The sequence below is a fragment of the Saccostrea echinata genome, unplaced genomic scaffold, assembly GCF_033153115.1.
Source record: "Saccostrea echinata isolate AGI-Se365-2 ecotype Australia unplaced genomic scaffold, CSIRO_AGI_Sech_v1 ptg000010l, whole genome shotgun sequence".
Classification (NCBI taxonomy): Eukaryota; Metazoa; Mollusca; class Bivalvia; order Ostreida; family Ostreidae; genus Saccostrea; species Saccostrea echinata.
Window position 1 is genome coordinate 2,122,987 of NW_026889759.1, and position 17,464 is coordinate 2,140,450.

General features: G+C 32.0%; 1 protein-coding gene across 2 annotated transcripts in view; it reads right to left on the reverse strand.

Annotated features, from left to right (window-relative positions):
• The window catches only part of LOC133184124 (uncharacterized), a 46,969-nt gene that overhangs the window by 11,628 nt on the left and 17,877 nt on the right, over nt 1-17,464 (reverse strand). For both annotated transcript variants that reach the window (XM_061318990.1, XM_061318991.1), the window contains 10 exons: nt 17,189-17,338; nt 15,263-15,347; nt 14,866-14,911; nt 13,893-13,973; nt 13,519-13,628; nt 12,973-13,087; nt 12,209-12,281; nt 11,604-11,903; nt 11,021-11,178; nt 240-1,536 (listed from right to left, as the gene is read on the reverse strand). In XM_061318990.1, the coding sequence (XP_061174974.1) occupies nt 240-1,536; nt 11,021-11,178; nt 11,604-11,903; nt 12,209-12,281; nt 12,973-13,087; nt 13,519-13,628; nt 13,893-13,973; nt 14,866-14,911; nt 15,263-15,347; nt 17,189-17,338 (2,415 nt within the window). The remainder of the gene's footprint in view (nt 1-239; nt 1,537-11,020; nt 11,179-11,603; nt 11,904-12,208; nt 12,282-12,972; nt 13,088-13,518; nt 13,629-13,892; nt 13,974-14,865; nt 14,912-15,262; nt 15,348-17,188; nt 17,339-17,464) is intronic.

Below are 17,464 nucleotides of genomic sequence, written 5' to 3' on the forward strand. Positions count from 1 at the left end.
TTAAACTGATGACAAAATTGTATGGTATGTAAAAGCTTGATTTTTACTATCTATAACACAATCTATTTTTCCATTGTAATGAATAATCAGAAATCATAAGTTACACTCTTAACTGGAGCCTAAATGACTTTTTTATGTTACCGTTCATCATAAAACTCTAATAATCATACATCACTGTCTACTTTCAGTTTTCATACCTTAACCTCACATGGCTTTCGTCCCACTTATAATGAACTTACCTGGAGTGAATGAGCCATTCTGATTGAGAATGTCTGATAAATCGGAATCAGCATCTGAGTCCACCTCCTTAAACTCTTTCTCTTCTTTCAATGAAGCGCTGATCTCCAAAGAATCTTCACTAGGTACTATTGAATCTACTTCAACAGACATTTTCTCAGAATTGTATTCCTCAGCAAGATTGTCTTTAACACTAATGTCACTAAAATTAGGCAGTCCAGAACTCTCTACTGTAACCTCTTCAGTTTTTACAATTTCCTCTTCTATGACTTTGACTTCCTGTTCAATTACAATTGCTTCTTCTCCAATGGAAGCAGTGTCTGGGTGTTTTGGTAGGAGTGGAGGTGGTGCAGAATTTGGCAGATCTGGAGGGATTGAGTCTATACTACACAAAGATACTGTGTCTGGATTTGGAATTTCAGTATGTTCCTTAGAAAAGGATACAACTTTGCTTGTGGTTTCCTTTTCTTCAGAAACTTCTGGAACAATTTCAATCAGTTTTATATCTAAATGATTCACAATAATACTCTCCTTCTCATCTGGATGATGTTCAGAATTCACTGTTTCTCCATTTGCTTTATTTCCTATCACAGTAATGCATTCTTCACTTGTTGTTTCAGAGTTAAGTGGTTCAGATTCAGTTCCTGACTCCTCTGGAATTACACCTGAAGATACACTTTCTGGAGAACAAGAGACATTAGATTCTACAGCAGACACAAAGACTTCTTCTACAGGTGCAGGTTCAATGGGTTTTCCCTGCTGATCTTCGCTGAAGAGAAAAGAAGATCTAGGAGAACCAGGGTTGTTGCTCTCTGTAGTCTTTGGTGATGTAGGTTCCTCACCACTGCTGGATTTCTTTCTTCTTGGAGGTCTCTCCGGATTTCCTGCTCCAGATGGTACTGGGATTCTAGATTCTTTACTTTGAGAACAGGGTGGAGGGGGAGCTCGAGTTTTCTTTGTAGAAGCTAGACGAGTGGGACTTGTGGATGTTGAGGTCTCGGTTTCTGGCTGAGTTCTAGATTTTGGTTCTGGTTTATCACTCCTTAAATGCGAGGACAGTGGCCTGTCAGGGGCCCTGGATTTCTCTGTTCTGTTTTCAAGGTTTAGGGACCGACGGTTTAATCGCTTCTCCCGAGCTGCATCACTATCTTCATTCTTCCTGTCTGGAATGTAACTTCTGCGTTTGGCTGTGTAATCTTTGTCTGCAGAGCTCTTGGATCGTCGTGGGAACTTTTGTTTCTCTCTTTGTTCCTCTTCCTCTTTTTCCTTTTTCCTGGCTAAATAGTCAGATGGGTTCCTCTGTAACAAGAAATCGTACCAAATTAAAGCAACATTCAGAAATAATATTTCCTTTGACAAAAATAGAACACTAATTCTCATGCTACATTTTAAAACAAATTTAGCTTACAAAGTTGTATAAATTGAGCATTATATCACAATATAATTTAAGCTAAAGCAAATTTATATCCATAGAGATATCAAACATTCTTCTTGTCAAGATCAATGATACAAATGATGGAAAAAAATCCATTTATCACAAAAAAGAAAACAATTCTGGCCCAACACATGTTGCCAACCTATAAGATATATGCATCTATCAGAAATCAGTAAAACAGAATCAAGTGAGAAAGGAATATATTACTTCCTCATTTACGACTTCAACATTTTAATTTCTTATAAGCCATATTTATTCCTTCCATCACATGAAAAAGTATGAAAATACGTGTACCAATACATTTTTTTTTTGAAATTTAGTTCACAGTAAAATGCATTCAAAAGTTATTGTGCTCCCTGAATAGTGACATAACTTGTTCAATACACAGATGGAATGTGTTATTGATTTGGAGTCTTTCTTTAAACTGATATAATAAAACTGGGGTGCGTCTGGCTAGGTCAACATACCTGGTCGTTATTACTGGGTAACAAAAATCTCTATACATATTTCAATACCTCTTGAAGACTTGATGAAACTTGCCCTTTTTCTTTTGGCTGATTACATTAAAATAAGAACAAAAGTTGACCAGGTGTAATTTGAATTGTTAATTATCAAAAATTTGACCTTAGAGTGGCATTTAAATTTTTTCAAACATCTTAACAAAGACCAAATTAGCATACAAATATATGAATTCATTTAAAAAAAAAAATATGTGCCATTTACCAACTTAGCCATGAAATTCATCAAAAGAAGTGAAGTAAACGTACACGCACAATAATGACTTACTCTTGTTAAGAAATATAATGGTAAATGTAATCCGAATCAAATTCCTACCTGGCTGCAAGCTATCTACCTGTGACAATGAATACACGGGGAGCCCTCCAAATTTATGATCTGGCAGGACTTCAGGAAGGATTGACATATACAACAATCAATACTCAAGCTATATCACCATTTTCTCAAAGATTTTAAAAATCTTGGGAAGGTAACGCAAACCCTCAAAGGGAACTAATCACTGATTTATGGCCATGCATTGACAATTTTAGAATTTCTACATAGAAAGGTGATCTTATACATATTTATTCTTTAATTTCAAAAAATGCAAAAAATATCTTAAAATCTAGCAGCTTACAAAACTTACAAAAAATAATTAAATTAATTAATTCTTTTTCCTATTGTTGAAATTTAGATGAAGAAAAGAAAAAGAACATTTAAAAACCCCATTCTTCAACCAAATACTTACAGTAAAGCTTAATAGTGTATCAGATGAGAATGATTCACAGTGATTATTAAGAAATCACTGGATATTATGGAGATAGTTACACTGCTATTAAACACATAAGTAGGTGCAACTTTTCCTGTAATGCTTTGTAACCTCGGGTGCATGGTGATGGAATACGAATCAATCATAGATCGTCTGCCCCTTGTCAAACCAATAACCAGTAGTTTTATTACAGTCATTATTAGTCAACATCAAAGATAGGTTTATACTTAATTAAATGTCCTATAGACAATCAAACAACTACTAGTAGACATAAGGAAATATTACTATCATCATTTCAGAAGGTCCAAAAGTACATGTATCTAGTATTTTTCTCTTAGTTAAAATGGTATGAAGATTTATCAACCTAGATGTTGTTTCAGCTTTAATCTCCATATGAGGTGATATTTCCTTCGGCAGATTGACTCCTTGATTGAACAGCAAAGCTCTCAATGTGCAAAATTCCAATGTATCCTATTGCCACAAATAGGACATCATTTCTAATATTTTAACACATTTTAAACATGGACTTCCCATGTGTGAAAATGTATAGAAAGACAAAAAAGATAAATGATTGAATATGCCCAAGCTTATGGAGTACATGCATCAAATTAATTGAAAAAGTAAACAACAAGAGGCCCACTGGCCACAATACTCACCTGAGTTAATATGGCCCTGCTGTGTGTCAGATTTATTTTCTTCTATATATATTTTTATGTAAAACTTTTGATTCCCCGTTTTGACACCACCCTAGCCCAAGGGGTTGTGATTTGAACAAACTTGAATCTACACTAGCTGAGGATGCTTTCATATTTATTAGATTAACCAACAGCTTTGCTGTTCTGGAGAAGAAGATTTATCATTATGACTAATCATGGCTTTATTCTTCTTGAGAAAAAGATTTTTAAATTGGTTGAAATTGGACCAGTGGTTCTGGAGAAAAAGTCAAAAATGTGAAAAGCTTACAGATGGACAGATAGATGGACACTGGATAAAATGTGACAAGAAATGCTCACCTGAGCGAAAAAAGAAAGGGATGCAGTTTCTGTGCACTGCAAAAGAAAATGAAAACAGCTCTGTGAACTGTGAAAAAAGCTGGGGAAAAGGAATTTTTTAAATGTAAATCTATTTAATCCAATACTGCTAGATAAGAGATGCTGGGGGAGGGAAGATTCCTAGTTTTTCAGCTATAGAAAGAAAAAAATCTTTTTATTTTACTTTCTTTTTCTCCTTTCCTATCCTTTGCATTGTCCCCTTCACACTGCCCATATAAATTTTAAAAAGTCCACTTATTGACTACATCATGACTTAAAGTTTTTTTTTTTTAAAGAAAAAAAGACTTGCAGTGGACTCAGCAAGAAATGTCAATTTAAACCAATCATACATCTACATCATACATGGCATATTTTGTGTTTTTCATTCATCTCTATGGGAGGAAAAGCTCTCTCTCTTTCTCTCCAACCATGCATGCTAATGAATAAATCTCTCTTTGGCCTACTTTTTAAATTCCATGTTTATAAACAGACATGGGTGAAAGATGTACTTGTTTAATGTTGATTTTACATGTAAATTAGTTTCAAAGTAAACCAATCATGCAAAACTCCCTCTAGTCTTTTAACCCTAGAATTTCAATTAAACCCTCAATCAATCCAGTGATACACATTCTACGCACTGCTTAACCAAGCAATCAAATTCTTAACTCTAGTCATCTGATATTCTGAAAGTATGTTATATCCTGAATTGAACCGTTTGTTAAGTCTTTTTTGTTAAATAGGTCAATGAAAAAAAAATTCTCCCATCTGTTGTAAAATCTTCCAATTTTGCAAAATTATAAATGAGGACACATCTAATAAAATCATCAAAAGAGCTTACTTATTGAAAAAAATCTTCCACATAATTTTCAAAGATTTCCTTTCAATATTGACAAAATTAAATCTATTATTTGTAGCTGAATATGTCTAAGTGCTGAAATCCTATTAAACGGAGTAGAGATCAAATGATGATATCAAATCTAAACATAAATAATATTTTAAAAAATGTTATTTAAATTCTAGAGAAATACACAAAAGTAATTTACCTTTAATTTGGTCAATCCTTTCAATACTGATAAAGCCATGTTTTCCTTTTTTTCAATTATACAAAAGAATTTAATCAACACATTTCACCATTCCTTGCGAAAAATTTCGTGTCCAAAAATGGTTGCTTCTTCCAAGTAAGAAGTCAAAAAAAAGCTCCGAAGGGGAGAGGCCAAGACTGAATTTTTACTTCTCTCGGTTAAATCATTCAACCATGGAGCATTTGCCAGCATTGTATGGTATTGTTGTTATAAAGTTCAGATTGTTGACACTTCACGAAGCAATCAGGGCAGGGTACATGTTAATGTTCCCTTACGACAACGGCATGAAAAGCTCTGGACTTCAGAAATGTACGGAAACCTCAAAGACCACTCATATCCCAATGTAAATTTACAGAACTGACCAATGGTCAAGTATGAAAGTTTAAAATGATGTCCAGTTGTCAAATACTTCAATATCACTATGCATTTTACTGACCAATATTTGTGACAGCTAGCTCATGAAATATGATACATCAGGTGCCCTTGGCTTACAACAGGTGCTTGGTCACTTTAATTGATCACTATTTCTTCTTAAATTACAAGTTTTATACTTACCTTGCTTATTATTAGTACATGCAAATAAAATGACTTATTTTCATACCCTAATTCTTACCAGTGTTCTTAATGTGTTGTAGTTAAGGTGTTGAAATTTACATAGCTTCTAAATAATAAAAAAAATTCTATTGTTCCAAATATTTATATTCATTAGAATTTAAAATAAATTCAGATTGAAAGACAAATAAATACAGGGGACACCTGAACTTGATGCTAACACTAAAATCTTTGTTTCCTTCAATGAAGACTTAATGCATAAGTTTTGCATTTATAATGAGTTAATCTAAACATTTATGAAGATTTTTATGTTTGTTGACGTACAATGCATGAAGATGAATTACTTTGCGCAAGGCAACATATTCAGATCAATTTCTTTCTAATTTTTTAGAACATTAAAAAGGCCAACATATTTGAAGTTATAAAATACAAGTACCCTGGCCATCTAAACTGCATTTCCTGTTCCCCATATACAGTGCAACAAAAGTGATCATCATCAAAGGATTATTACATAAAAAGAATATTACAAGATTTACGGAAATTGACCAATTATACTGTAAAAAGTAGATTTAACTAAAATATGATATGAAAAGAAGAGAAATATTGTTGGCTTGACAACTTCATCGATCATATATTGACTGATCTAAATATTTGCTAAGAATTGCTATCAAAGCTACATGTCAACAAAAAACTCATACATTAATCCAATATTCTTTCTGAAAATTTGAAAGTGAAAAGTATCATATTTTTTAAACAGGAGAGTAAAGGATCCAGAAACAGTCCAGAAAAGTCAAGCATTACTTCATATGTCTTTTTAAAAAAAACGAAAATTAAAATCAGACGTGAAATAATATCCCATAAACACAAGAGTCCTTGCCTACCTGTCTGTCAAAGTTCCAGCTGTTATATTCCTACATTCAGACTATATTACGTACAATGTCTTAGACTGGGAACTCGATGTAAAGCATATGTCACAGGCTAAAAGAACATCATTTCCCCATTTATCAAACTTAATCTAAGCTTGGTGGCACACATGCAATCTCATGTCAGGTGTGAAAATGTACAACAAGCGATTAGTTATTGTACAAACAGGTAAAATATCACAGAAATGAGAAAATACATTTGAATTAAAATTTCTATGTAATGTTATAGCTGACTTCAGACAGTGAAATAAGGAGGACAATACAGTTATTTTTTTCTCATAGCATGCAAAGAATTGGCTTTGGTATATTACAGAAATACTATTTATCATTATAGGGTGTATTTACTGAAGGATGTGATATTCACTTCACTGATTATCTTCTTAGGTATGGTAATATGTTTAGTGTACACTTCAATATCATCAAATTTTCTAATTTTTCCAGTGAATGTCTATAAAACTCCTTCATTATATATATAAAAGAAATAATTGCCAGCTGGGGAACAAGAAGCCTTAATAGATGTTCCAATTTCAGTTCTTATGAAGGAAGAAAATATGAATACCTCATTTCACCCTTATTTCAACATGCAAAGTCCTACTTAATTAATTTGCACACTTTTGTTTAAAGAAAAAATGAATTTTAACTCAGAGTTAATAAACATCAGCAACCAAAAAACTGACCTTTTGAAAAGATCAGAAAATAAGCAAATCTTTTTTTTTTTTTTAAATACAGACCCCATTCTTTATCTATGAAAAAAAGAAGACATCTCATTATTTTCAAGATATAAAATCATTTCTTGAAAACTAGTACTTTCAAAAATAAATATGACTTTTATAAATAAATTAACAAAATGAAAAATAAATAGTGAATAATAAATACCCTGACAGGGATTTTACTTCTTCTTTTTGTATCCAAGTTCAATTTGCAATGCTCAATCTCCATCATTCTATTATAATCCTTAACTTAAAACCATCTGCATTAAATTCCTTGCAGATTACAATGTAAAAATTGTCACTTCTCAACCCCAAAAATGTCTTTGGCCTGGGTCCAGTTCAAAGATAAGCAAAGTTTCAAAAGTTTATCCAAAAGAACAAACAGAAATCTACCCTCTTCAGATAATCCTGCATTTGTGGATCAAGATTCGTAATAGTAGTGCGTCTCTCTTCGATGACTTTGTATATCAGTCATATAGGTTCTTCTATTCTAAATGAGGTTCAATACAAAACACTTGTAGCTTTTTAAAGGCTATATCGAACCAAAATATTTTCATTCATACAAAACATATGTGGTATTGAACTTCTGCATGTAGATAAAAGGGTGTAATGTGACACTCTGTTGAGCACCTATAATTAAGTCTATGTACAACCTATGAAACTTCAGTGCAAAAATAAACATCAAATATTGCAATTTCTTGTCACCAGCTTGTATTTTATTCAATTTAATAGTGAAATGTTCTCTTTTTGTGACTCTTCTTTCAAGTGAATCAGACTAAGACGTACTCAGTTCCATTCAGAAACCCCTGGGATATTAAGAGTCAAACTGAATATGCTTGTTTGGTCATAATATTGGATTATGAGCTTTTAGTTTCAAAATCTCTTCTCAAAAGGGGGTTGAAGAATTTACATTTTTGATAAGACTTGTCCCCCCAGTTAAACACTACTGGTCTATAAAGTTCACGTTTTAAGAAGGAAAGTGTAGTTGACAAACATTTAATCTCTACAACAAATCAATAAACATGCAGAATTTTATACCCAGATTGTGAGAGATTGTTTTGTTCACATTCATGTCAACTCTGTAAGAGGTATACCATAGTGTTTGAGAAGAGAATGGAAATTGCTCAGAGATTGTGTGTCTCAAACTCTTCAATTGTGCATGGTTTTCATAACACTGTGTGATATTAAAGCAAATAACTCTATCAGTTTTTGTATAGAACTTAACTAGTCATGGAGAAATCTTCAAATCATGATTGATAAATCTAAAGGTGTGTAAACAAATGTGATAATACACAATTCCTTAGTTGTCAAGCTTCTTGTTATTTTGGATTATGACTTGCAGAATAATTAAGTCACAGATAATGGTATAAGGATATGTTCTCTCATTTCAGAAAAATTAAAAAGAGCTTAGTGAATTGAGTTTTATTGAAAACTTTTTTTCCTAATATCCTGTTCTGTAAGAAACCAAATCAATTCAAAGCATCAATATGTTCTAATAACAAATATATCTTATCATTTTACATGGATCAAATTACCAGGATATTTTCTGCAGCTGTCCATTATACAGTATATCTGATTCAATATTGAAAATTAATGGCATTCATTTCCAAAAAAAAAAAAAAACAAAAAAAAAAAACATCAACAATGATAAAAGATGAAACTGCAACTTATGAATTTCTATTTCTTCTAATTTAATTTCCTAGCTGTTAACAGCCAAAGATCACTTCTGAATATAATTTCTGAAAGTTAATCAACTGTAAACCTTCATTTCTTTAAAAATACAAGTAAGTTGCATACTCATGAATTGCAACAAATTCGTAGCTTGAAATATATCTGTTAATATTGGCACTGTATTGATATTATGTGTGGTGAATAACTAGCATTCTATCCCACTCATAAATGGTTTTAAATGAACTATTTACCATCTCTTCTGATTATCACATTTTTAGCAGAGATTAGTTGGCATTCAAATTTTGTTAAATATGATTCATCTTATTTATTATCAAGTAAAAAAAAGATGTTGTTGATGCAGTATTCAAATCCAAACAACAATAATTACTACATACCTTAATTTGCTAATTAATTAAGCCAACAAAAATTTTCAAGTCAACGATTAAAATTATACTAACATTCACTGCCCAAACAAGTGTACCTACCCAAATCTCCCCAGCAAGTCCATTCACACAAAAGTTTGAAAAGTGAGGAAAGATTAATTGAAATGTTATTGAAAATGCTCTTGCCAACTGGGTCTTTTACTCAATAAAATTAAATGCTGGCTACAATGGGTGGAATAATGTATGCAAAGACTATAATTCCATTTTCTTTTGTGTTTTTAAAAAGGCATAGAAGTGCCATTGTCTATTTAATTGTTTGCAAACCTTCCAATCACAAGAACCGCACTGAATACCTATACCCAGTCACAACCAGGAGATATGCCAAATTTGGTCAAAATCTGTACAACGTAAATATGTGGTTGTTTTGGTGTTGTTTTATCTGTACAATGATCCTTTTTTTTTAAAGTCTGTTGAAAAGTATTTCAACCTAACACCTACAGTACTGGTGCAACAAAAGGATACAAAAAAATCTGAATGGTACATGTTTCTTACACAAGGCATGTATGCTTAAAAAGACAAGATAGCCCATCAGAAGAACTTCAAAAAAGAAAAAAAAACATCAGATAAAAATACGGGCTATAACCTTACTACATAAAGAATAAGTCTTCAAAACAAGACGCTGCAAAAACTGATATGTACGCAAGAAAACGGTCCCATTTTCCCACAAATATTGTCACAAAAGCAAAATAAAAGAACAGATCTTAACAATGGATGATCTGCATTATGAGAGGAAAAGATATCTAGGACAAAATAGATAATAAATTAAATGGAAGTCTAAACCTACAGAAGAGTGGGCATATCTAACTAAATCTCTTATTCTGGCTACAGGCATCTTAAGTGTTGCCATGTTACCAGCTTTGTCCCAATTCTTTAAACATCACTTGATAAAATGTCCATTCCACAATTTAAATCCATGGTTTTATATTTCTTTCTTTTCTTTTTCCTCTCTACATCAGGTGCAAAAGTTTATGAAAATCTTATAAAGATTTATTTTCAAATTTTTAAACAGACTCTCTGTCTATAAATTATAATAAATAATATTTATAAAAATTCCACATCTGAGAATTACATAATAAGTGGTTAATTGGCTCAGTGTTATCTGGCATTAAAGGTTTTCATCTATTCTAGCATACAGGAAGACAGAAGGTATGATATGTCTAAGGGCTCTCAGTTTATATAAGCTTGACCAGATTAAAGGGGTCATGTTTGTAGAACTTCAAAAGAAAAAAAAAACTCTCTATGTATAAATGACAAGAGAAATAAAGTCTGTAAATACGGACATAAGGCTTAAATACATAATTATAAGGATCTGACTACGAGCTATTTGCTTTTCTTTACTGCGATTTATATTTAAAGGCAAGATATTTGCACACAACTTGCATAAAATCTGGCAGTTGTTTAATGTGCATGATTGTAAGACATTTTATCTTTTATTCTCTTATTCTACTCAGCAGATAATAGCAGAACATTCTAAAAAGTAAAATACTGTTGTTAAAACTACGTGTACTACATTTTATACCAATTTCTACAGGAAGGAAAGAGAGACAAGTCTTATTAATTGCCACATCAATATTCACTCCACTATCTATTAATTTTAAGCACATACTTGTATTCTGAAGTAGTCAAGAAAGAGATAAAATGCTTCACTAAAATCCAGTACACATGTACTTACAAATACAAGTTGTCCACCCGACTCCTGGTTCAGTTTTTGGAATTCGGCCTTGAGGTCTACCAGTTTCCGGTGCAGGTCACAGAATTTCTGGTCACTGAGGGCAGCCAGTTTATTCTGGCCCCAGTTCAGACCCAACCAAGGGTCATTGTCATCGGACACTGTAAATACACAACAGAGGTGTAATAATACAAGACAACCTACGACATGATCAAAGCTAAGGTCGTCTGAGACAACAAGGAATAATTAACTCTAGTCTGATTTATATTTTTTTGCAAATACTTTACACAAGTATTCAGAATATTATAAACACACATAGAAGATAGAATTTAAATAAACTTCTGAGTAAATCACCATATTTGTGATGCACTCTATTAACTACAGTAAAACATGCTTATAGCAAACATGCTTAGAAAGAATTGAAACTTACAGGGAAGTGATTTTCATTCCCAGTGACTTTAAAATTTTAAACTTTTACATTTTAAACTTAACGGATATAATGAATTATGCTTACAACAAAGCAAAAATCTTTCATCCTTTGTACTTTGTTATAAGTGTGTTTTACTGTAACAACTAAATTCCACACCTTCTACAGTTTTAAACACTGGATCCTCCTCCTGGTTGGCCATTTCATCTGTAGCTGACATGGAGGTAGAAGTGTCTGACCAGAATTCAAGAAAATTTTCCCCGAACTCGTGAAGACTCTCCAGAAAAGCCTGTGTCTCTGGTGGATGCTTTGTGTTGTTGTTGTTCAGTGAGTTTTGGCTCAAAAATAAGTGTGACCCTGAGACAGAACTGTGATGGAGGGACTCAGTATCGAATGGATTGAATGGCAGATGGACCTCAGGTTCCTCCCCCTCAGATAAATTACTTTTCTTTCTCTCCTCTGAAAATTATCAAATATATGATATACCCCAAAAAGTCTAGAATAGCAAATGAGAAAGAGTAAATGCTCAAGAAAGAAAATCACAATAACTAACTTAACTGCATGTTTCTTGTATGGTTTCTAACTTAAAAAAATACTGGTGTAACTTTATGTTCTCCAATATTTGCGAAAAATTGGATAATACTGATCTTTATACAAAATTGAATAAAAACGATATTCCTCCATCTTTGAAAATTTAGTGAGGTAGCTAGAACATTTTTGTGTTTAACTAGGGTTGTACATGGTAACAGAAAAAGATAACGAACCTTTTCTTTGTTCATACAGTTGATGGAATGGATCTGGATCTTTGGTGGCCTTTGTGTGTTGGCTTCCTAGCCTCTGCAAACATTCAAACAGAATAAGCCATGAATTTACATCCCATGTTTAACTGAGCAAAAACCATTTATTGTTGCTTTAATGAATTGCTTTAACAAAAAATAAAATATCAAAAATAATATCTAAACTACGCTAATTATGAAATACTAAATTCAAATTATAATAAATAATTAAAAGTACCTACTGCACAAGCAACAAGAGCTTTACATGTAAATTCCTTGTAATAAGATTAGCAGTTTTAATGGGTATGCAGTGGTTTATAATCATTTGGAGTAACTTTTTCATGGTATGCCAGGTAAGACCTAATTACTGTATTTAGTGGGTCTAATTTAAGTTCAGGAGTCAAAAGTCAAGTTTAATCACCACAGAAGTAAACACTACAAGTGTTAAGGATAATTTGGATTCTACAATGGAAATTAAGCCAACAAAATAGTTTTCAGATTTGATTCCTTATTCAATGGTTTGTTCCTTCTTGGGTTACATGTACATTGAGAACCCTAGATTGGCATACATAATCTCCAATTCTTGGAGCTAGATAATAACTTTGTCATAATTGTCAAATTATTGTAAGTTGTAGTTCAAGTTACCATTAAAGGCATTATTTTTTTTTATACAGGAAGGATTCATTTGGCAATAAAAAAAAAACATAACAGCAAGAGCCAATCTGACACTGAAGTAACCTTTGACCTCTCACCTTATTAAGTTCATCCAGTTCGTTTTTTAGCAGACGATGTTCCACCTGTAACTTCTGCTCCCCAAGAATCACCTGAACTGTTTCCTGTCTGATCTGCTCATGTTCCTTCTTCAATCTGCACAGAAAACATTACTGAGACCAAAATATCTACAGAAACTTTAACTCATTTTACAATGAAAATGAGTGAAATGTATCTTTTACAAAACCTAAAATGATGCACAATGATAGACATGTGTGCACTTTTATTTTAGTGCATTTAACATTAGGAAAAATATGTATGTCAAGCACCATTTAGCTCAATCATAAATTTCAAAATATATAAATTAGTATTCATTAATATCATGGGTATATGATATTTGTGTTTTGGTGGTAAAATATTTGTGCTAAAGATCCCCCCCCCCCCACAAAGGGGGTGTATTTAATAACTGTCACATTTTGAAAATACATGTAGTCATTACTGCTAAAAGAAATACCAATATACTTATAGTTTAACATTAATTGACAGTTTTCAGATTGAAATCACCTATTGTGTACTGCTTAATATACCTTGCAACTACTTCTTCTAGTTTCTCCAAATTATCCTTGTCAGTTTGAACCAGTTGGTTGATTTCTTCTTCACTCAGTGGGTTATTGCTGCTACTTTTCAGACAAGTAACCTAAAAATATGACCATAAAGATTTATAAACACTGGCTAGAACACATATATGCTTATGCAATGTGTTCTCAAAAAAACATTAAAATCTATATTAAGTTGATTTGCATGTACAAGGTACACTCTAAATATATATATAAAAAAAAGTATCCAATTGGAGGGAAAAAATTACATTTCCACATCAAAACATGTAATTACATCTAACTGCAACTATAAAGTCTTTTCATTGAATGATACAACCCCAAGGTAAATGAAAAAAAATCCATACCAGTTGTTCTTGAAGTTGTTTCTTTTCTTTCACCAGCTCTAGTCTTTGACTTTCTCTCTGGATTTGCACTTTTCGCTTTTCCTATTTAAAAACATTATAAAATCAGGGTACTTCATGCCCTTCAAATGCCATACAAGCTTTCAAAGAGATTGTAAATCTTTGGTCAAAACAAATATGTCATTTTGTCTTCAAATAATATCTACTTCAGAGGGTGACTTGCAACATTGGTGATAATATGAATAGCTTGTCTATTTTGTAAGAGCTTTATAGCCAAAGTCAATAGTTATAAGTTAAATGACCATCTGGAAACATTAAGCCATATTTGTTTTTACCCACAGAGAGGCAATGAACAACGAACTAATATGTAGAGAAAACTTGGAACAGCTCGCAATCAAAGGCATATTTTACTCAGCCATGTTCAAACAAAAAACTCTTTCGAGGGACAATAAGATTTTCGTCAAAGGTCATGGCCCTATAAATAGCTCTGTGGGGATCACTGGGTCTGACATTACTCGGACCACAGTTTGATGGATGGAGGAGTTGGATCAGTGCCCCTTATGTACATGTATAACATCTAAAAACAAACACCGGCACTAGTTTCTTTGGATTTTTTATGGTATCTGTACACTTTTTATAGCATGATTTGGTCAGTACTTGCTGAGCATACACTTCACTTTTGTGAATCCCTAATGAATGCCTGGGCAAGTGAATATTAGTAAGATAAAATTGTCAGGAAACAGTCTTCCTCAGAAAAAAAATATGTTACATGTCCATTTGGTCTAGTTTACATTAATTGCTACTCGTTAGTGCATGTAGCTTGAATTTTTTTCAATTCCATTGTGAAAAGTTAATTGTCCCCTTTTTTTAAATCAATTTTTTAGTCAACTACTCTTGCATGCAAACCTGTTTCAAGATGGCTAATTCTAAACAAAGATTTGCTTAGAGACCAAAGATCCTGTCATGTTTTAAATACCTTCAACTGCATAAGCCTCTGCTTGTGCTTTTCATATTCTTCGATTCTGAAAATTGCAAAAAGTTGTCTGCATGATGTAAATTGCTCACATAGGAATACATGTAATATGAAAAAAATGATCAGATCAAAAGTGACACTAGCAGTAATGGACATTTCTTAATATCTGAAACAAATGTGTCATCACATTTGATAATTACTGATTCAAAAACGTGAAACTAGATTTCACTTTTTTTTAAAAAAACATTAAACAAAAATGTCTAAGTTTTCCCATTTCAGTTACACAATTAAAGTTACCATCATCATATACATATCAATTTTCTTGATAGAATTATGCTGAATAATGGATGCCAGTACAGAATATAAAATTACAAATTGCTGCAATAGAAAATGTACATACCTAGTTTTTCGAGCCAGAAGTGAATTTGGTGAAACTTTATGGGGAACCACATTAAATGGATTCACAACACCTTCCAAAGAATTTCCTGCAAGATATAAGAATTGCCAATCAAGGATTCACCCACATCTGCACAAACTTGAATTCTCTTTTGTCAATAAAAACAAACTGCATATATTTGTCCAGTGTCATGAACCCCACTATTTAATTCTAATGAAATGTTTGATGCCTTTGTTTGATAAAGGGTTTAAACATTTAATGGAGGCAGATTCTGCAATGATAAGCCTCAAATCCAACTATTTATATGGTGTAAGACTTTAAACTCTGGACAATGGAAATTGATAAATTCTAATGAAATAACATTGAAGCATGAATTTGTATCATGTTAGCAACTGAAAATCAGTAAGGCATTCATTTACTTGATTAATAATTCAAAAATTACTCTAGTATAACTGTCTATAAAAAGAAAAAAAAATCTACCATTTAATTTAAAATTGTTTTTGAAGAATATACAATAAGTAAATAAGGCCAAATTAATTAACTTTTCAAAAAAAATAAAGTATGAAGCATAAAATTTGCTAATCCTCTGAAATACCAGGCTTTATTTTTCTCAAATTAACTCCTGTTTTTGATATTTCTGCATAAAGCCTTCATGGTTTCTTTTTTTTTCAATATTCAATTTGACACAATATACATATTATTGCCTTTAAATTCTCGAAACTTATTTCTTTTTCAGTATAATGAAAAAAAATAAACTGGGCAAATAATGAGATGATAAACTTTAGCCTCTCTCTTCAAATAAATTCAGTGAAACGCTGATCTGTGCAAGCAAGTGCATATGAGAAATATACAGTATACATAACTTTTTGGGATATAGGAAATCCATTTAGTGTCAAAGTAAAACTTTGATAGATTATTGAATATTGACTCTGTTTTTTCTATGTTTTTATATGTATGTAAAATCAATAATCACTAAAAATCTAAGGATTCTTACCAAAGTTCTGGAAAACCAAATTCTAATAACCACACTAAACCTTGAGTTACTTTTATCAAGTAAAAAATCTATAACCCCCTGAAAGTATTGATTATGAATTTCCATTCATTGGATTAATTTGTCAATACATTTACATCAAGGTAGACACAGCCAATAATGCTGTCAAAGAAGTGATTAGTTAGATAACATATAGGGTCCATTCTCTCTTCATTTAGCATTTTATGGCACTACAATGATTAGGTGCTGAGGATTTCAGTATTAAACCACTATTTTGTCTTGCATTTGTATGTGTGATTGTATGAGGGTTTACAGAGTTTTCAATAATCATTAAGCTTGAATGTGTTGTCCATGTTTACACACATTCAAATCAATATCAACTCATTTAAAACAATTATTATATTTCAAGTAAAATTTTATTTTTTAAAGGCATCTCAAAAAAAAAAAAATGGGTAAGACTTTGAACAATTTTAAGCTTTTATAAGCTTAGTCTATTTTAAATTTTCCCCAAAATTCAGTTCATTTTCCACAATTGTTTCCCTTATATATACTGCAGCAAGTTGAAATGTGACTTCACTATGACAAAATGTTGGAGAAAACAAAAATGATAAAACATAACATTTAAAATGGTACAGAATGCAAGTTTATAACTGAAGTTATTTTAAAATTTATCAATCAGTGTGATTTATTGCACTGTGAAACACGAAAAAAAGAAACAATGAAATTAATAAGCAATTTGATAGAATTTATAAGAAATCTGATAAAATTGAAATAAAGGTCCATGCAGTCTGATTAAAATCAAACCTTCCACTAGCTCCTTTATCCTGATGGTCACTTGGAATCAGAAGAAAGGAACTAGTGGAAGGTTTGATAATAATCAGACTGAGGTCTGTGCAATGCTTTTAATATACACATAATTGACAGAAATAATAACTGACCATTTTTCAGATGTCTAAGGAGGTGGCAGGCCACCAACCATTCATCACTGCTCAACTGTCCATCTCTGTTTAGGTCACTCCAATCCCAAACTGAGGCCAGCTTCTCTGATTCCAACTTAGATTCCTTGAAAATTTCAACCGCATCTTCACCTGTTATTGAACAAAATTGAAAATTAGTTAATTTCTTTTTTAGAATCCCAGAAAACTGTATTTAGAAAAAGTGGATTGAGAATACTGTAGATCTCAACATTTTTGTGACTCCTCATTTTGTGAGAT